We start from the raw sequence: 21,975 nt of genomic DNA, 5'->3' as shown, positions 1-21,975 counted from the left end.
ACACATACTCTATATATACAGTGGGAACATACATTTGTTCTATCCAGTAACAGACAGAGATGCATAGTACCTGCTTTGATCAGCAGTGTGTGTGTGTGTGTGTGTACATGCATATGTGTTACCTAGCATCAGCCTCACTGTAGTACTCCCTGGCTACTATGTCTTCAAACAGCTCTCCTCCTGTCACCCTGCAAGGAGACAGAGACACTTTTCATTTGGCACCAATTTATTCATTAATATTATTCAAATATACTTAAACATACACATATACTAATGTTTCCACAGACACCTTATACAGTACAGTGAATAAGGAACAATCATGTTTGTGTTATTTAAACATATGTGAAATTTGTGTGGTCCATATACTGTTGATTATTTTTTGTGTTGACAGAGAGTCTTTTACTCACAGATCAAACACCAGATAGTGGAAACCCTCTTCTGATATGCTGTCATGGAGTCTTACTGTAGAGGAGAGAGAGTTATAAAAACAAAACGGACAGAGAGAAAGAGAGAAAAGAGGAAAAAAGAAACGATAAAAGCCATATCAGCTGATATTCCACATTTTCTACATCTGATTTTGTTATGTTATGCCTTAGGTCTGCTGCTGTAATGTGAAGCATTAAAGGAGTTTGTAATGTAATATATTTAACTGTTGTTATTATTATTTGTCAGTAAATGCTGATTTTAAAAATGTGTCCTAATATAAGCTCTCACTAACTGGATAGAATCTCAAGTTCAAATGTTTGCATCAAATTATATCATATGTGCATTGAGCACTGACCCCTTTTTTCCCCTCATAGATCTTTAGAACAAATAGTCTAACATTCAGCCATACACCCAAATTATTATAAGTGAGAAGTCTGAAACAATGACATCGAAACAAACGACGAGTGTGTGTGAATGAGTGTGAAACAAAAGACAGGAGACGGCTTCTATCAGAGGCATAATGAGAAGGAAAAGAGTGTAAAGGGTCAGTGGTTTAGAGCACAGGGCTCCTGTGTCTTTTTGATGACTCAGCAGGGAGAACACACAGGTACATCATCATTAGATACTTGTACGTACACACACACACAGTTTCTCATCCCGCTTTCTCTTATAACTGTGTCTAGATGATGAATAGCCATAGCAGAAATCATAGGAGACCAGAACAGAATGTGTGTTGAAATCGAGGACACACAGCTCACCGATGTTGGGGTGCTTCAGTAAACGACAAATCCTCGCCTCTCTCTCCAGCTTTTGATGATCTTAAAGGAAAAAGACACAAATAGAGAGACAGGTTATTTTAATACTCATTATTATTCCCCGTTGTGATTGACTTTCTAAATCATCTCACATAAAACAGAATGCAAGTCAGCTTTGACTCAGTGGAGGACACACTTTTGTTAAGCAAAATTGTCAGTGTGTGTTTGCGTTGTGCCTGTCTGTGTGTGTGTTGGCTTTGCATCAGCCTGCTCTTTACCTTATCGGAAATGAAATGCTTGACAAAAATAATGTGACCTGATACGTGCCTGGCTTTGTGCCACAAACAGTGAACAACAGAATGAACATGCACATGACCTCTGGTGTTTGGCTGCTGCACACGCCCCAGAGACTAAGTAACTTCTAACATATTCAACAAAACTTCAAACTAAAATAAATATAAGGATGCATTTTCTGGTGTAAACATTTATTTCTTCACTTATATAAAGAAGGAATTAAATATAACATCCCCCAAATGAATCAATCAGCCTTGCAATACATTACTGTTTATCTTTTCTGTCTCCATTGCTGATTATCTGAGGCTCTTTTTGTGGCGTCCCGCAAGGTTCCATTTCTGGGACCCTACTATTTTCACTCTATTTCCTGCCCTTGTAAAATATCATAAAAGACCACTCGTATCTCCTTTTTGGATGATGAAATTCTACTTAGTTTTATAACTGAAAACTGTCTTTGGCATTTAAGGGACTTACTGGCAATTTCTTATAGCACAATGCCAACAGGATGTGAGTTGTGACTGGCCCTTGCTGCTCCAGATCAGATGTTGCATTGGGTCACTTTACTTGCATTGCCCTTGTTGTTCAAAAAACATTTTTAGTAGCTTGGTACCCAACATCAAATTCAGGAGCTAGAGCAGCTTCTATGTGCATTTGATTCATTTTATTGTTACATACTTTTTCATCACCTATTATTCAGATCTCATTTCCTTGTGGGCACTTCAGAATGCTGCCGCTACACTACTTAAATGGTCTTATATGATGCTAATCTCTGCCTCTGCTAATGTTAATTCACTGGCTTCCTGTAGTGTCAGGATCCAGATTACATACAGAGCATTGCATGGCAGGGCTGCTGTATACAGTGCCGCCCTCCTCCACCTGCACTCAGCCAGTACACTCACAGGTCATTTATGCTAAATATACTGTGGTGTTTGAGCTCTCGAGGAGGTGGCTCCAGAGCGGTAGGATGATCTGCCTGCACTAATACACCAACTTTTTCTGATCTGAAGACAACTCTGTCTCCAGGGAGAGACAGAACCAACAGCAGGTATCAGAGCTACTGTGTCCCTATACAGCACTGCAACAGTACACCCAGACAGCCCAGACAGCATCTCATATCTCTCCTGATTTTATCTGACTCTGGAACATGAAGTGATGCTCAAATCTCCCTGTCAGAAGAAACCAACGTCCAGCGACAACTGAGTCAGAACAGCCGTCGTTACAATGAGTAACGCAGTACGCTGTTCAGGCGACCCATTTCAACATTGCCTCTAGGCATGGAGAGAGAGAGAGAGAGAGAGAGAGAGGAGCAGTGGGTTCCGTTATTTTTTTTCCAAATAAAATAGGACGCCTATTTTTCACTCTCATCTGTGTCTCCTTCCTCTGCTCATCTTGATGCTATGGAAACTGCAGGCTCAGTGCAGCAAAGAAGTACGAATGCCAGGCAGCTTGTTCTCATTATAGCTCCAACTACCTGCTTATTTCTGAGCCAGTGTAGTGTAGTGCATCTATAGGAAGCAACAGGCTCACAAAAACTTAGAGCTCAGCGTGCGGCAGATGAAATAAAAACCTGGCATGCTATCACACTGCAAAAAAGGACAGCGCAATATGTTTATTCAACAGTAAAATCAGTTTAAGTGAAAGAGATGATTCTCATCCTTCTGTTCAAATGTCAAATAATATAAGGACGGCACACACGCAGCACACCTAAACACAATGCAATGTGGTTGCATCTCTGCCATGTTGCCTGTGAGAACTGCCAATCTCAATTTTGTTCAAATACACTGCCAGCTTTAGAGACAGGCACAGCAGCACGGAGGCACACAGGCATCCTGACAGGCAGAGCCAGAAACAAGGGCAGCTCAGCCACTGCTGCATGATTAGCAGGACCCTCTGAGCAAGGTCACCAATCTCTCCATCTCTGTCTCAGCCCTACCATGTCTCTAAATGGCATAACCTTCAGCGCCTCCCTCAGTCAAACACACAACTACTATTTTTACTTAATTTAAAAAAAAAAATCATTGCATTGTCCCTGTCTTCATCCAAAAAGTATGTATCTCTGTGTTCAACAGAGTTTTATTCGAATTACAGTCCACGTATTATATGTATTGTCTTTTATAACAAACATCTCTGTATGTGGGTATCTAGCCTAAAACCAAAAGGATACAATGTCCTTTTAGAATGTTCTCCCTGGCAGATAAACAATGGACAAATTATTGTGACACTATTTTATAGCAGCCAATGTTTTTGTGGGGTTGACTGCCAACGCTTCACTGTTTGAAGTAGTATTAAAACCACAATAGAAATCAGGCAGATCCAAGGCCCTCAAGAGCTTTACCTGAGGGGGGACGGAGTTTGTTGACCTGATGGTTTGTCTAGGAAATCTTTCAAAAACACACGCGGGTGACTGGACAAAGCATTTGTCTGTCCTCTATAAAGTTTGGAAAGATGAACCCTTCTGCAGATTTTGTTGTTAGTTTTGTTTCCAGTCACTGTTTGGTTAGGTCTATGCATCAAACTACATAGTTAGGTTTTTGAAAAGCTCAACATTTGGGTTACACAAGGCAAACATCTCCAATCTGCAACAAGTTGCTACTGTCTGTTTCTTGATTTTTGCAGACCATTCCTTTAAATGTCATTATCACAAGGAATTAGTTGCATTTGCATTAGGTGAAAATTCTCAAACCTTAGGACACATTTGTCGTTTGTAGTAATATTCAAATGGAAACATTTGTTCCCTGTATGGTGCATCAACCCCAGCCTGAGGCTTAAATACTGAGAGAAGAGTAACACACAGCACTTAGTGTTGTAGAAAATACAAACTCAGGCAATAATTTCCCAAGCGAATATGATGCTTCAATAGAAAGCAGGTAAATCATTTGCATCACTATTCAACTGAACACATTCTGTAAATGTGCTGATGTTTGTTGGTTTGCTGTAGTCACTTGCTGCCCACTGTATATGTCTGTTATATGACAGCCTCACTCCATCATTTTCCACCTCCACTTTTCTTTCACTCTCTCTCTCTCTCTCTCTCTCTCCCTCCTCCACAGGTAGTCCACCTCCTAGCCGGCTGGACATCTGTTGTCTAGCAACTCCTGCACCAATCAGAGCGTCAGGCCTCTCCTCTCCTCTCCTCTCCTCTCCTCTCCTCTCCTCTCCTCTCCTCTCTGCAGTGGAACCAGCCTTGCATGCAAATGGGAGACATCGAGAGTTCACACATAACTCTTAAACTCAACACAACTAAAGACAAGAAGCACAAGTAACAGATTCTGCAGGAGGATACGTTCCTCTGACTTCACTTTTAACACACGCCTGACACACACTTGATAGTGAAGGATGGACAACACACACAAAAATTTGACCATGCTGAACATCCAGCTGCAGTATTTTGGCTTTTTGTGCATCTCATAATAACTCCTAATAAGTAATGTAGGAACTGGGACTGTCTGTACTTCCTGTTTGGTGTTTGTATGTTTTACAAACTTCAAACTGGACTGGAGCTCAAAAGTGCAAAAACATGTGAGTGTTAGCATTAGCCTAACATTAGCATTTTTGTTTTTTATTAGATAAGTAAATCACATTTTACACCTTCCCTCCTGCTGCAACACACTCTATAAAAACTGCCTGACTCTCAAATAGTCTCAGACTGACAACAATGAGATGTGACAGAAATGCTTTACAAAACCTAAATGAGGCTCAGGGCATGCAGTTTTTGCTTATCTGGTTTAAACTGACAGCAGCATTTCCACATAATGTGAAGCAAAATGTAGCTGTGCAGACAAGTGTGAAGCTACTCCAGTCAGCTGTTATCATTCAGGACTACAGAGACCTTTTTGTCCTGATCTAACTGCCTGTAAGTAGCCATGTTTCTCTGTCTAGTAGGAGTACCAACTCTGTTGGTTGGTCATCTAATCTGCCTTAATTTCCCCTCGGGGATTAATAAAGTATCTATCTAATCTGCTGTTGTGGAGAAACACAATCCATCCCTTCCACTGTAATGCCAGATGTACTATAACACCATACCACAATACAGCAGTAAAGCTCTTTAGTCAGAAGTTTCTGTGTTGATCTGCACAGTTTGATGGAAACTCTGACAAAAACAAGGCAAGAAAATGGCTGACATTGAAAACAAAAAGTTCAACTGTAATGGCAAATACCCTGTTGATGGAGGGATCGCTCATATTCTGTGTGTTTTAAACAGAATATGTACGTAATAGTTCCCTTTCAATTTTTTGAGCCTCCCCACAAGTAGAACAGACAGACTGTAGTAAGCCATCAGCTGCTCTGCTGCAGGACACTGACCTCTTGCATTTGTTACATCATAAACCATCTTAAACTATTTATTTCTTGGCATCAGCATTCCAGGTATGTAGCCTTAGAGTTTACACTTTGTCTCGTATTTAGGACAGCTCAGATGTCATTTACTTCTATGCTAGTTGTAATCAGTGTGTCCTAAATGTGGTCCTGTTTCTCCAAAGATTAAACACTCAACATACATGTGTACGAATTTCTGTAGAAGTTGCTCACATGTTTGCCAGGCACCGTGTCTTTCATGGTAATGTTTATTAGCTCATAAAATATTAGGTTTCCAAAGAACACGATTCACTTGCTGCCAACAGTTGAGTAGTTTGTAGTTATTTACATCCCACTGACAGCACTTCATTTTGTATGGGGTTGAGTAATGCAAGACTGCTGTTGCAGCAGGTTTCCCATGAACTAGGTTGCTAAGAGGTCTTCCTATGCAAAATGAATACAAAGCAACCATTTAAAAAAAGTATTTAATGGTATATTGTGTTAGAGTAAAATCATAATACTACATCCCAAAGAGGAAACTGAAACTTAAGATCCCAGCTTTTGTTGCTGCAGCTGTCTTATCTGTGGTCTGACTCCCTTCTCACTGAATGCTATCAGGTTTGTTTTAACTTTAAAAAGGAGTCACTGTTACACTTGAGTATGGTATCTAAATGTAGATGACCAACTGACCACTGCATGCAACTCACTGAACCACAAGAAGAGTTTCAGTTCATACACTGACAGGCTGTCAACTACACAACACTGTGATGCCGAACTACGATCGAAAGGTATTTCCTCCTGACTGCTGAACCAATAAGAATGTATAATGTATTAATTATAATCATTATCTAAATATTTGCAATATATTTCTTTGTCTTTGTCTGTGGACAGACAAACACAACACTCAGCCTCCATCTGGCTCTCAGTTTAATAGTCATACCATCTTATCTGAGTTCAAACAAGAAACACAGTTAAACCTTTATTAGCTCCAATTTCAAAGATCATTATCTAGAGTCCAAAAAAGTAAGAAAACAGAAATTAAATACAGAAGCAAGAGTCACCAGCAGAGTGGACCAGGGAGTATTAAAGCCCACACAGAACACGAAATCAAATTCACATCATTCGTTTATGTTGTTCTACCACACAGGCTTGTGGTGTACTGCTTGTGAAATGAGTGTGTTGAGACGACCCTGCCAGGAACTGCATTGTTTTTTTTTATGCTTGTTGGTTAGCAGCCCTGTAAGCTGACCTCCAGGGATGCTTTATGTCCCAGTCTGTCCCTGCATGATCTCAAAACATCTTTTCACTGGTTTGAATCGTCCTTCTGATTAAGTTACCCTGGCCATCTGATGTCTGTCCTCTTTCATCAATCGGATACACATGATATCCAGGACTCAGTGTAAGCTAAAATTCACTCAGACACAGATCTGAAAAGAATAACATGGGTTTGAGGGTTCCAGCTGATGTCTACTTTCTCTATTTTATTAAAAAAAATATCACAATCACTTATTGTACTGATATTCAGGACAAGGCCTGCAGTAATCCCTTACCATGAGCTTCATATTATCTAGGACAGTGACACATATATGTCCTGCCATAGCTTAGAGTATATGATACAGTATGACATTACTTAGAGCAGGCACATATCTTACTTTGCTGTATTAATATAACAAGGAAGTGTACTAAAGAAAGAGAAATTAGGAATTAGAACTAGGAGCTTAATTTCTGACCCTCCCACTGTATAAAAAGCAGAACATTGGCTGACCTGCTCTTTTCCAGTGCATATATTTTGCCAGTCATCAGGGGAGCTAATACCAGAATATGTTAGGAAGTGGGTTGACTAGAAAGTGGCTCCTAAGCTACATTCCTCGAATGAGAGCTGTCACTATCTATGTGCTGGATGTTTATGTTACATTACTGTCTTATTTTGTATAACAGCATTAATATGTGTAAGGTCAGCCGGCATGATGGGTGACACGGTTTCTATATACACACACGGTATGAAGGTTATGTTTCACTGCTGTTCACACTTATATTTCAGATATTATATGAATACATATCAGCCAGTTGTGTTTGGATGTTTTGGACATCCTCTGGGACCTCCTGATAGGCATAATACCCCTTTAAACAATCAATATTTCAATCAATTATGAATATAACCCTAATCTCAAGTCTCAACCTTCATACACACACACACACACACACACACACTGCTGGAATTGCTCAGCTCCAATTTAATTAAGAGTTTTAATTAAAAAGATGTAGTGAAGTGAATGTAACATCCTCTGTGACCAGCGGCCTCCTCCATACAGTTCCATTCTACATCCTGCACACAACCCCAACCATCTAATGAAACCATCCAGGACGCTGAGACACCGTCACCCTCCGCTGGTTCCCAATAGAGGAAGAATTATGTAACTGATAACACCCCCTTTGCTTTCTCTTCTGAGGAGAAACAAAGGGTGGCTGGTGTCAGAGATAAAGCAGCCCCAAGAGTACAGCTGGGAGACTCATAACCTACGCTAATGTCTACCTTTATCTCATCCGCTGTAATGCAGACACACACACATTAGACTAATATGTAAAATCCAAAGAGGAGGGTGGGTCCACATCAAGCAGACAAATTCACATTTATTATCATTCGCTGTATAGCACCATGGTAACGCAATACACCAGGTGGGTTTCAACACATTTCATCTTGGAAATGTGTTTTCTGCCATATTAATAGCTTTAATAAAAAACATTTTAACAAGCAAGAGTAGGTTTCCAGTAACCACAAGATGTGGTGCAGAGCATTCACGAAGTGAAAGAGTGTGCAAACCATTAAGGAATGGAACACATGAACACTCACAAAAATCTACATCACCCAGAATAGTCATTTTTTGTTGGATTTATTTGCAATCCTTCCCAATAATAAGACCCATGTCTGAACTTTACACACTGCTATTTCTTTTACATACAAGTGAAGGGAGCACTGGTTTAATTAGGGGCTAATTTATGGAGCTTTCTAAACTTATCGCAGCTTCTTTATCGGAACAAAAAGCAGGATCTGATGTTTATGTTTTAAAAAAAAAAGTGAAAATGTGTCCTTTGTGACAGCAGAGCTGATCCACCATTAGCCTCCATCTTTTTAAAATGCACGGTGCACTGTTATTAAAGTGTTCTCATGTGGATCTCACTGTAATGACTTCAAGATGCTTACACTCGAGTAATGGTGTGATTTTGCTGAAAAACAAACACACAGCACAAGAATTAAAAAAAATAATATTTTATGAAACAGCTAGCTAGGTGTTAGAAACCACAGATCTTCAAGTGGTCACCAGAGACTGGCTCCAATATTGATTATGATAAGTATCTTTACTCATAACTTGCATAACTAAGAGCATGATTCTTTTGAGGGGCCTTCTCTGATTGTGGTCGGCTTGCTTAAGTAGTCGTCTCACATCAGCTCCATTTGCATTGCACCTGCTTTTTTTTATATGTGGTAAAACAACACGTTTTTTAGTATATTCTGCTCTGATTGGTCAAAAACTGTCATTAAAAGACATCATGCACCACTGTGCATCATCTCTGCTGTCTGTTTTTATAATATAGAGCAGCCAGTAGTGACAAATATTATCTAGTCCTGTGTAACAATAACAATTTATTCAGTCATTTGAGTGCAACAGAACATTACCAAAAGAAGTGCCTCAGTGCAGGATGAGTCATCAACAGTTTTCTATTCTTCCAGAGAAATGCAAACTACAAAAATACCACTGAGAGTATAAATAACCTGCCATTGGATACAATGTGTTGCCTCTGACTGGGTACCTATCAACATGTTTCAGTCCTGCAGAAATGACTGTAAACACAAGGAGGAGACCAGACTTGGATTTTTAACACTGTCGTTTTTCAGTGACAACAATACAATGCCAGGGAGCCAGAAGGGGGAAGGAAAACCAGAGGCTGACATACAATAGAAAGAGAGAAAATAGAGACAGGGGGAGGCAGATGGACTGCTCTGTAATTAAGAATGCCCTTGCTTGTTGCACAGTCCATTAGGCTTGTTAGTCATACTGTAGGTTCTTTTCCAGGCTGAGCGATCAATCGTTTTTATTGAAATCCTGACATTTTAAAAACACAAGACCTGCAATTTTGATTACAGCTCATTATTAGGAGATGACATTTTTATCTGATGACTGCTGGTTTTGCTAGCTGAGACTGGCAGCAGAGATGTTTACAGCTGGAACTACAAATGGAACTGGTGCTCTTTGCATGTCTGCAGAATGGATTAGTATATACTGCCTTTATTAGTGAAAAAAGTACATCACACACTATTTTAGTGTTAAAAAAAGTATTCTTTGAAAAAGCATTTTGCAATGTGTGCAATGAAGGCAGCTGTTAAGCTTTGCCTATTGGTCAGTACTGTAGCTCTGATGCTAACTTGTGGAGGGGCACAGCTGGAAGACACTATGGTTCTTCTACACTGCATGAAAAGACACTTTATTTTTTAAGTATTCACTGTCACTGCGCATAATTCTACAGCTGCGTGAAGGGACAGACCTCTTTAATTTTCATTTTCCGCCACATTAGGTGGACCCTTGCAGCCAGGAGACAGTAAAACAAATTGTTAGACATGCAGACCTTTGCATTAACCCTCTCATGAAGATATTTACGTTGCACAGACCCTCGTCGACACTTGCAAATGTAACACTCAGATATGAGAGTAGCTTAAATGACTAGTAATTAGTCATTTAATGACTAAAGTCATTTAATCAGTGGATGGTGCATGAGAAATACATAAAGAGGAGAATTTACACAAAATGTGAAATGTTCATTTACACAAGAATGTAAAATTTCAGCTATTTTATGTTGTTTTGCTGTAAAAAAAAAAAAACCCCTTTATATATATCTCTCTAATTCACTGGTTGGGTAAACAGCCAAAAAAAGCAGCTCTAGAATTTCATTTTTTGTAAAGAAACCAGTAAAGTAAAAGAAAATTCCTTCAGTAAAGTAATTGCAATTCATATTGGGGTAGATTCATTACTTAAAGCCTGGAGATTAATTGCAAAGAAATAAATTACAGTTAACTATAAATGAGTTAGGTGAGAAAACTAGCAGTGGAATTTTTGATACATGTTTGCAGTAGACACTCCAGGTGAGCGTCGACTGAAACCAATAAAATAAAATAAAATAAAATGAAAAAAAATCTGGCTTCTCACAGAAGATGGAATACTTTCAGTACTGTGTGTGTGCACGCCTATGTGTGAGACACACGGAGAGAGAGAGAGCACGACCAACATTTATTTTTAGCCTTCAAGTACCCAGTGAGTCATGTGATCCCCCTTCTCACTGATCCCTCCTTCCTTTCCTCCCCTCCTGTTTCTCTGTCTATCTCTACATCTTTCTCTCTCCCTCCCACAATCATACCCCCATTCTGTCTCTCTCTCTCTGTCTCTCCTCTTCCTCATTCCCATCACTTCAGTGTGAGGTGAAACAGAATCACAGTGACTGAGAGACTCAGGAATAGAGATGGTAAAGAAAAGAGAGGGAAGCAGGAGGGAGGACAAATCTTTGTCTTACCTAATGAGCAAAAAAAACATATGCAAAAAGACAGCTTACCCTCAAATATATATTTATAAACCTCAGCAGGAGGCTGGCTTTAATGCAGCAACTGCTATCATTTGTGTTACCATGGTATCTCCACATCACAAAAATAACAATGGCATACCCCAAATAATTAAAGTGTTCACACTGTAACAGGGTCAGCTTCTTTACATAATTTGCATCTCACTCACTACTAATAATCCACAATTATTTCTAAGATTATAGCCCACCATGTTAGGAATAATTGGTCATGTGAACAAGATATTCCAAATCTGTCCTTTTTCACAATATAACATTTCAGACTGTAAAACACAGTGTCTTCCTAGTTCATTCACATTTTTCCCCATACTTTGATCCAAGCAATGATTTCTGTCCCTAAGCTTAATCAACAATGACTGTGATTCAAACCTATCCTCTGGGTCTAAATACTTGTTTGTCTTTAATCATTAACCATTATGCTCTGTACTTTTCTAGCATGAAATCACAACTGATGAAACCCATATTAATAATATTATAACAATGTAGTGGTTTAGAAAACATGAGATCCCAACATTCGTTTTGAGCTATTTTTCTGGCTGTTACCTTGGCAACCACAAAGATGGCGTTTCAGTGGTTAGTCAGATCATCTTTTTATAAAAACATTGGAGGAATGTTAAGGTTTCAACCTGAGTAAACCAACTGAAAACAGGCTACCAGAGAGGAATTATGTTAAAAACACACACACACACACACTCAAACAGATGAGAGATTATTACAGACACATACACAAACACCTGCACAGCTGCACACACAGCACATCACAAACAAATACGAAGTGACAAAAGGTAGCAGACAGAGTCATGGTGACAGGACACTGAGGCATGCATGAACGAAGCAGACGAATACACAACTGCTGTGAGAAACACGGCATGCACAAAGGCGCACACTTCTCTCTTTCTCTCTCTGATTATCTGCCTCTCTCCCTCTGCTTCCTATCCTTTTCTTCCCCTCTGTCTCTCCACTGCTTCCTCTTATTCACTGACTCATCTGCTGCTCTTAATGAAATGCTGCATAATCAGGATTGCAGATTGCAGGACTATGACTGGTCCTATAGGCCCATCACACATGTATGCCCGCATAACCAGAATCCTCAAGCACAAGCATACACACACACACACACACACACATACAGTGCCTTGATCGGCCTGCATTCCAGCTTCCAAGCCTGCCCCTAAAATCCTTTCAATTATATATACCCACACATGCACTTGCAAACGAAAGCACAAACATGCACACACACGCACTGGTGGAGTGGGGTTGGGGGGAGGTCATGATCCTGCCAGAGAGAAGGGAATCAGAGTTGCAATTCTAGGGCTTATCGCGGAAAGAGGGTAAGACCATATCTGACACGCAAGCATGCACGGTATGTAAACCTCTATACACACACACACAAAGACGAAAAAAGAGAGAGAGGGCATGTGTGTGTGATTGTACATCCAGCCCTGCATGCCTAAGTGGTGAGATAATGTTTGCAGTATTTTTGGAAAATCTGTCCATGCAAGTGGTGAGACACTGATCCGTCTGCCGAGGTGTCTATTACCAACACTGCACTCAGCAAGTGGGAGGGTCAATACGGGCAGGAGAGAGAGAGAGACAGATAGACAGAGAGAGAGAGAAAGGGAGGAAAAAGGGAAAGCATGAAGGGAAAACAGATAAGAAACACAGGATGCAGGGATAGATGGTGAGGTATTCGTAGAGACAAATTGTGCAGGGAAAATAAACATGGTAAAAAAATTACTAGTAAATCACCAAAAATGGCATAAAATGGGGTGCAGGTGGAGGAGGCTGAGGAGAAGGCTGCTAGAATGCATGGGGGATGGGTTGGTTACACACTACGACACACAGCATCCTACAAATTTGCATCATCACAATGAAACTATGGGTAATGACATAACATGTGCTGCTCCTGGTTATCACAACCATGCGTGAGGCAACAAAATGCACCATTAGCTGAAAAAAAGGAGTAACCATAAAGGCATAGCGTGCTATTGGCTCGTAATCACAAACAGCCTGTTGGCAGTTTCCTGGGTCATGTGTGTGCTTGGGCGCGTACATGTTTGTGAGTGTGTGTTTATGAGGAAGTGTGTGTGTGTGTGTGTGTGTGTGTGTGTCAACCCTGAGGCAACCAGGCCAGCGGCTACAATTACAGTGACGGATATGAAAGAACTGGGTCGGCTTCGCAAGAGATCTGTCCCTGGGACAACAAGACCAGCCAGAGCCCTGAATCAATACGGAACAAGTGCACGCATTGCACAAACAAACACACCCATGGATGGTTGCATGTGGCCAACATTTACATAGAAACCAAAGGACAAATTATGAATAACGCAAAAAGAGAGGAGGACCGCACAGAGCAAAAAGTGCAAGTGAGCAAATGTAGCATGACATATTACCTGATGTTGTATTCTGCACACACACACACACAAATGTAATCATGCAAAATCCAGATGAGTCTCTTCCCCCATGTGAGCCTGTGTGCCTTTCACTCACTGATGTTAACCACACACACTTGTTCTGCCCCAAAGCCTGTTTCAGGGGGCAGCAGTGTTCACAGCTCATAGTGACACTCAGGAAACGTTTTTCTGTGTGTGTGTGTGTTCCTACCTCTGGCAGAAAGCTTCTTGGTGTTGATGATTTTGGCAGCATATTCCTGTCCAGAGGAGATCTTCACACACCTCCTGACCACAGAAAATGCGCCCCTGAAATGAACATACACACAGAGACATGCACGTCAGAGATGTGCTTCATCACTCAGGTGTGAACTTTAGAATGAAGGGACTGAGAATGCATGCCAACCCAGGATGTTCCAAATACTGCACTGCACATCCTCAAATGGCCATTTGAGACTGGCATTTGAGACATAAATGTCTAACTTCACAACAGAGACAGCCATGTTTACCGCCTGGTGCAGTCAACAATCAGTCCAACTGGTTCGGATATCTATAAATCACTCCACTTACATGTGAAATTCATTCAGTTATACATAATTCAGGGTGTAACCACTTTGAGTGACAGGTGTGTGACATCTCAGGCTGCTAGCTGCCTACATCAGCTCCACTGGTGCCGCACCACTTTACCTATATAAGGATTAGCCAGATGCTGCCAACAGCACATTGGGCTTAAAAACCGCTCTATGGCTGCAATCACATTCATCTTTATTTTATGTCATCCAGCTTTATTTACATTGTGGAGCTAACCTTCAATATACGGGCCAAGCTAGTCTAGAGGGACATGTTTCCATGGTAACTTAATTATGCCTCCTTCTGAAACAGGATTTTCTGATTTACAGAAATAAACCTGGCTGGTGTTAAACAAACACCTCTCCGCTGTTGTAGTTACATTCATTACTTACAGTGAACTGTGCAGTTACTCACACAAACGCCACTCACACACCACCAAATGTACAGTACACTGTGTCCAAATCACTACAACCAACTATTAACACCTGCAAACGTGCCAAGAAGCCCTATTGTTCTAGCCATGTGCTGCTCTGGTGTTTCAGGCACACGTATGAAGATCAAAAAAACTAGGTCAGCTATATCTGAGGGGGGAGAAGAACAGAGTGCTGCATCTCTCATCTCTAAATGCAGCCATGGATGGTCCACCTGCCTCTGCTCCACTATGCACTGCTCTGCAGCCTTAATTCTTTCTTCGTCTGTGCACAATTTTTTTTCTAATAAAATCTGTTCTCCTTCACAGCTGTCTGGCTTCATATGAGGAATCAGGATGAGTTAGAGGCTCAAAGAAGACAAAGCTGAGAGAGCTTATTACCTCAAATGAACCCTGGTCTCTCCTTGCTGTTCATTGATATCAGTGGTTACTATACTCCACATTCGTATGAAAAACACACTTTCTGTCTATATAATGATAGCTGCTTAGTGTATGGTGGACGTGAACATGTTATCTAACGTCCTTCTGAGTGAGCAGCTTGCCACTAAAGCTTACCTCTAATTTAAAGGGGATTTGTGTAAAGGAAATGATCATAGCATAACATGTTATGTAAGAAATTTAGTTGGGTAGCATAACACTCAAATGCATATATTAGCTGTGTCTGCAGTCGTACCATATGGAACATAAATTTCCAGTGCTCTTAAACTGCAGGAAAACAAAGGTAAAAGCAATCCAACTGTATTGAGAAAGCTCTAATGTACTATTTATGGTTCCAAAAGTAAGAAGAATACTATATGTATACTATATATTATATAATAATTTAAGCCTAGCGTGCATCTGATTGAATGATTACGTAAATATGCTTCGCAAAATAATTTTTTTTAAAAGGAAGGGTCGAATTTTAAGGCAATTTAATAGAATTATGATTATATGTGATATTCACCAATCAAAAAATTATTGCCATGGTAAAAAAGGCAGAAAATGTTGTGACAACTTGTTTAATGTTGCTAAACAGTCGAAAATTCACTGGCCATTGACCATATTCATATTTCATAAGATGTCATTTGTGCAAACTATGTCGCCATCTTCTTATTCTTTTATTTAACTGAATATCACCTAAAATCAATTTCATTTTCTGTAGAATATCTTGTCCACTTATGTGTACTTAACCTTTTGGCACGCCCAGTAAAGCTATTGCATAACAGAGTGCAGCCTTTTCAAATCAATTTGATCCCAATCACTCTAAAAAAATGACAGAAATGAAAGCAGGATGGCTTAAACAAGCCAAAATAAAGAAAGGCCAAAAGCTGGATGCCTTCGGGGCTTAATGTGAGAAATATCTCCTTATGTTCTGATGTGCTGGTCTATGGTGGTCTGTGTGGGAGAAATGGTGCTGCATGCATTTCTAAAGGGATCAGGTGAGTTAAAAGGTACCATAAAAGCAACATGGATGAATTATTAATGACAAGTGGTGTACGATGTAACGCTGCATAGGATCATAAAGGCAAGGAGCTGAGGCTTCACAGAAGATTTCCTCTTCCTCAACAGAAACGAGGGCTCCCATCAGACGGGTGAAAGGAGATCAGTTCATCCAGATCACATGCTACAATGGAAACACTGTGAGTAGCTGGGATTGAGCTCCTATATATCCCTCTGCTTTGACTGAATGTCAACACAGCCTGCAGACATAAGGGGCTGTGCACACTGACCACAGGGTGCTGGACAGACTGCAGGTCACACACACACATTTGCCTATTTCTTCACTTTTAAAACAGATGCATGGGTGCATACATGCAGGTATTAGTGGATCATCTCTCTCCGCCCCCCTCTGAGCAGTGAGGAATTCCCTGCCTGGGTCCGATAATTGACCGCAGCTCGGTACTTGGTTTGGCTATGTGTCATCTCCAACTACATGGTCTGCTGTCGCATTACTGTGAGTGTGTATTTCTGTCACGCGGGAGGGTCATTTTGGAGAGGTGGGTGGTAGAGGGAGGGAGGAGGCAGAGGAGATGTGGGTTACCAAATGTCACACACACACACAACGATGCATAAGCCTTTCAACACAGGAGCTTCTCGCCCTGCTGTGGTATCTCCAAAAAGGGTTGAAATCCAGCATCCCTGGCTGCACAGGATGGAGGCACACATGACGACACGCTCGCCACGACATCTTCTTTCGTAAGCACAAAACGTAAGCAGGGCTTCAGTCATATGGGATTAAGACAAACACAATGCCAAAGCATGCAAATGTAGCCCTCTGCATCTCAGGCTTCATGGTTACACTATCAGCAGCGCGCACACCTACCAAATGCGCGCGCGACACACACACAGCCATACGTTCGTCCCTAAAACCTAAAGCAGCCTATTACATAACAGGCTGACATATCACTGAGGGATGGTGCCAGATTATTAAAACATGCTTCCTTACTTCCCCAGCTCCTCGAACAGCTGATATTCGTCGGTAAATCTCGTGCAGATCGTCAACGCCATCCTGAAGGAGGTGCCAATGGGGTGCGCGGAGACGTGGAAAAGGTGCACTCACAATCCCCCACACACGGTCGTCAACGCCGCCCGGGTTTGTCCTGAACCTGCAAACCAAACGAAGGGATTCATGCACAGCTAAAGCGCATCGGCGAGAGCTCTGGTGGAATGATTTCTGCGGCAAAAAAAAAACACACACACACACACACAGCCTGCGCGAGTGGCTCGATCAGGACGCGAGAGCTTCCGGCGTTTTCCTTTGCAGTTCCTTGATTTACTTCACATCCAGCGGCTTGTCACAGCACGCGGACGCAGCATTTTGTGTACATTTCTGTGTCTCCGGTACGTATCCGTCCAAGGCTGTTGTCTTTCTGCACGCATCAGACGCCGCACTACCGCACCTACCCCCGGCTGTGCGCTCAGTCCCGCCCCTTTGCCTGCATCCTCACAGAGAGCAGTAACGAAGAATAACAACAATATCAAAAAATACACGCATAGTAGGCTAAATATTAATAAAAGTAAAAAAGCCCGACAATAAATGTCCCTTGGCCATCTTTTACTTGATGTGTTGTTGCGTCAGTGACAGCCCAGCTTGAAAGTGACCATTTAATGTTGTAGCAGGTGCAGGACCACAAACACTCCAACATCCATACTTTTAATTTTTGGTTTGCTGTCTTTCTGTTGATACTTTTTCTCAAGCAAATGTATAATATACACAGATGAGACATAACATTATGACTACTGACAGGTGAAGTGAATATTACTAATTATCTCTTCATCAACTAAATAGTCCTTTTTCACACATAATAACAAAACAAATTTCATATTTTGTATAGCCACCTTTGACAGCTTGCATCCTTGCCGGGATTTTTTTATGCTGTTTCCAGTCTCCACTCTCTGTTGTTGAGTTCCAAATACACTCAACAAAAATATAAACGCAACACTTTTGTTTTTGCTCCCATGTTTCATGAGATGGACTTGAAGATCTAAACTTCATTCCAGATACACAATATTACCATTCCTCTCAAACATTGTTCACAAATCTGTCTAAATGTGTGATAGTGAGCACTTCTGCTTTGCTGAGATAATCCATCCCACCTCACAGGTGTGCCACATCAAGATGCTGATCTGACATCATGATTAGTGCACAGGTGTACCTCAAACTGCCCACAATAAAAGGCCACCCTGAAATGTGCATTTTGTTTCTGCTTTATTGGCGGTCTGGGGACTCAGAACCAGTCAGTATCTGGTGTGACCACCATTTGCCTCATGCAGTGCAACACATCTTCTTCGCATAGAGTTTATCAGATTGTCTATTGTGGCCTGTGGAATGTTGGTCCACTCCTCTTCAATGGCTGTGCGAAGTTGCTGGATATTAGTGGGAACTGGTGCACGCTGTCGTATACGCCGGTCAAGCACATCTCAAACATGTTCAATGGGTGACATGTCCGGTGAGTATGCTGGCCATGCAAGAACTGGGACATTTTCAGCTTCCAAGAATTGTGTACAGATCCTTGCAACATGGGGCCGTGCATTATCTTGCTGAAACATGAGGTGATGTTCATGGATGTATGGCACAACAATGGGCCTCAGGATCTCATCACGGTATCTCTGTGCATTCAAAATGCCATCAATAAAATGCACCTGTGTTCTTCGTCCATAACAGATGCCTGCCCATACCATGACCCCACCACCACCATGGGCCACTCGATCCACAACATTGACATCAGCAAAGCGCTCACCCACACGACGCCACACACGCTGTCTGCCATCTGCCCTGAACAATGTAAACCGAGATTCATCCGTGAAGAGAACACCTCTCCAACGTGCTAGACGCCATCGAATGTGAGCATTTGCCCACTCAAGTCTGTTACGGCGACGATCTGGAGTCAGGTTAAGACCCCGATGAGGACGACGAGCATGCAGTTGAGCTTCCCTGAGACAGTTTCTGACAGTTTGTGCAGAAATTGTTTGGGGTTATGGTGGAGAAATGAACATTCAATGCACGAGCAACAGATCTGGTTGACATTCCTGCTGTCAGCATGCCAATTGCACGCTCCCTCAATGCTTGTGGCATCTGTGGCATTTTGCTATGAGACAAAACTGCACATTTCAGGGTGGCCTTTTATTGTGGGCAGTTTGAGGTACACCTGTGCACTAATCATGATGTCAGATCAGCATCTTGATGTGGCACACCTGTGAGGTGGGATGGATTATCTCAGCAAAGCAGAAGTGCTCACTATCACACATTTAGACAGATTTGTGAACAATGTTTGAGAGGAATGGTAATATTGTGTATCTGGAATGAAGTTTAGATCTTCAAGTCCATCTCATGAAACATGGGAGCAAAAACAAAAGTGTTGCGTTTATATTTTTGTTGAGTGTATTACAGTGCAACTGCAAGTTTGCGCTGCCCTCTGGTGGCCTGAGGCAGCACTGGGAAGAAATTCACTGCTTTTTTGAAACAACTGTTCAAAACGGCATTAAACTTACTCAAAGTCTGAGCAGGTGTCCAATGTTGGAACTGAAAAAAGGGACAAGAACATCATCAGGTTTATCTGGTGAGCTTATACATGGAGTAATTCAGGCAATCTTAGCTTACTCACCAGTTCTTCATCGCCCACTGAAGGAATGAAATCCAGACATCACAGCCTCATCTCAGACACAAGATGCGCATGTTAGTAGGTACTTTGAACTGAATACACTGAAGTTCAAAGTTTCACATAATTTACAAACCTTTCTGGATCTTGAAAGCTATCTTCTCTTCTTCACGCCAGTCAAATTCATCATTAAATGTTCAAAATGAAATGTTGCTTCAAATTCGTCCAGTCAGTTGTTCTTGGAGCTTGAAAGCCATCTTCTCTTCTTCATGTCTTCGCTGCCAGTCAAATTCGTCATTACATGTTTAAAATGAAATGTCGCTTCAAATTCGTCAAAGACTAACTATAAGTTGTTCTTTAAAACAGATCAGTTGCATCACTTCATAGAAGGGACTGACACGGCAGTCAAAAAAAAGAAAAAAAAAATTGGTCTTACCTTTCGGAGATTTCCCTACGAGGAATACATGTCATGTTAGACGATGTGTGTGTGTGAGTGTGTGTTTGTAGGAGAGGGGCTTCTTGTGCAGCTATCGATGACGACCAATTTGGGTAGTTTAGTTTTCCATAGAGATTTAAACTACACAACATGGTGCTCTCAAAGATAACTATATAAGGTTTGTGCGAGTATGTGAGCAGGATAAGCGAGGGAATAAAAGGCAGAAACGGGCACAGAAGCCATGACAGACAGAGAGGACAGCAAGAGGTCAGAGCCCATTTCATGAAGGAGGTTCAGCAAACTGCACCCACCCAGACAAAAAAATAAAAATAAAAAAAAATAAATGACCACTGGTTACTTACTGGTTGAAGATCTTCAGGTAGATAAATGTATACCTATACTTGACCTAGTCGACGCAATAATGTACGCAAGTGGTGGTGACCACACTGGACTGATGGATGAAGGCAGAACGACTTTCAAAATGGAAGTCATCTTCTGTAGGTCATCAAAATAATTTTCCACTTGAATTAAATGACGCAAAACATTAAAAATCGAATATATAAATTGCAACTATAAATTAACATATTCAAAGAATTGACACATTTTTAGAATGATTTTATTCACATTTTTAAAACAAATCATAAATATGAGGAAAATTAGAGAAAAGTGTTGAAAAGAAAAGATTTGGCGTGGCAGCCAGGAAAAACCACGAGTTAGATAATATGGAACACCTCTGTCTTACTGGTTGTTGATTTGATTACTTGTAGATCAGCCTGAAAACAAAGCATAAAACAAAGAAAGCTTTTAATATCTACAGAAATATGAAGCACCACAGATGCAGAGCAATAATATTTAAAGTGTAAAAAAAGCCATTTTAAATTTGGTTTAACTGTTGCCTACATTACCCACAATGCAACTTAACTAGTAAGAGCTCTGTTATGTCCGACAAGGTGCTAAAAAACAGACAAGCTCAGATATACTTTTGTTCTTCTTCCAACAGGTCCGTCTGAACTCTGTGCCTTTGGGATCTGCTAAATCACTGCGTTTTTCTTATAAGACAGGACTGAATCACCTGATTCAGGGCTACGCAGCTTATCTGCGCAGAAACATCCAGGAGACTGCAGCTCCAGGCCCACATCACACTGCAATCAATGCAGCCAGTGGTCCAAAAGAAACCAGTGCAACCAATACAACATGCTCCAGCAGTGTCCTTTTTAATATCAGTTTGGTCAGTCCAAGTGTCTCGGCTGATATATTCAATGACTCTACCACACCCAATTCAACTGCTGGAAGCTGTAAAACTCATGGCTCCACAGAGGACGTTGGACTCAACGAAGACAGGAAGGGAAACAATGACACCACTGTAGGTATGATAAATAAAAACACACTCAATATTTCTGCTGGGCACAGCAGGAAGGAGGAAGAACACATGTTAGTCATCGAGCCTTGGAGAAACGTCAGTCACAACGTGCAGCACCATCCCTGTGAGTCTTCGGCCATTCAGCAAGCTCTGGTGACCCGCATTATCAACGCTCAGGACCTGGAGCGGAACAGAAACTTTTTCATTTACCGAGAGAAAGTCTTCCAGAACCTCCTCAGACAGAGGGAGGACTTTGAGCTGAGGTCAAATTAGATCATACATCACAGGCAGATCATATTCATTGATCATGCACTTGTT

The 21,975-nt window shown here is 41.2% G+C and overlaps 1 protein-coding gene across 10 annotated transcripts in view; it reads right to left on the bottom strand.

Annotated features, from left to right (window-relative positions):
* camk2d2 (calcium/calmodulin-dependent protein kinase (CaM kinase) II delta 2) overlaps positions 1 to 17,666 on the bottom strand; it is a 30,645-nt gene extending 12,979 nt beyond the window's left edge. For 8 of the 10 annotated variants that reach the window (XM_028418820.1, XM_028421153.1, XM_028422741.1 and 5 more), the window contains exons 1-6: positions 17,461 to 17,665; positions 17,209 to 17,368; positions 13,998 to 14,092; positions 1,185 to 1,244; positions 408 to 462; positions 123 to 188 (exon numbers count right to left, since the gene is read on the bottom strand). In XM_028418820.1, the coding sequence (XP_028274621.1) occupies positions 123 to 188; positions 408 to 462; positions 1,185 to 1,244; positions 13,998 to 14,092; positions 17,209 to 17,270 (338 nt within the window). In that variant the 5' untranslated portion in view covers positions 17,271 to 17,368; positions 17,461 to 17,665. Of the gene's footprint in view, positions 1 to 122; positions 189 to 407; positions 463 to 1,184; positions 1,245 to 13,997; positions 14,093 to 17,208; positions 17,369 to 17,460 lie in introns of all 10 variants that reach the window. The other 2 variants (XM_028426006.1, XM_028419641.1) reach the window with 2 other exon arrangements.
* Between the last annotated feature and the right edge of the window lie 4,309 nt (positions 17,667 to 21,975).

Source organism: Parambassis ranga, chromosome 1 (genome assembly GCF_900634625.1).
Source record: "Parambassis ranga chromosome 1, fParRan2.1, whole genome shotgun sequence".
In the NCBI taxonomy this organism is placed as follows: domain Eukaryota; kingdom Metazoa; phylum Chordata; class Actinopteri; family Ambassidae; genus Parambassis; species Parambassis ranga.
The sequence above is the reverse complement of the archived record's forward strand: the minus strand, read 5'-3'. Positions and strand labels throughout refer to the sequence as shown.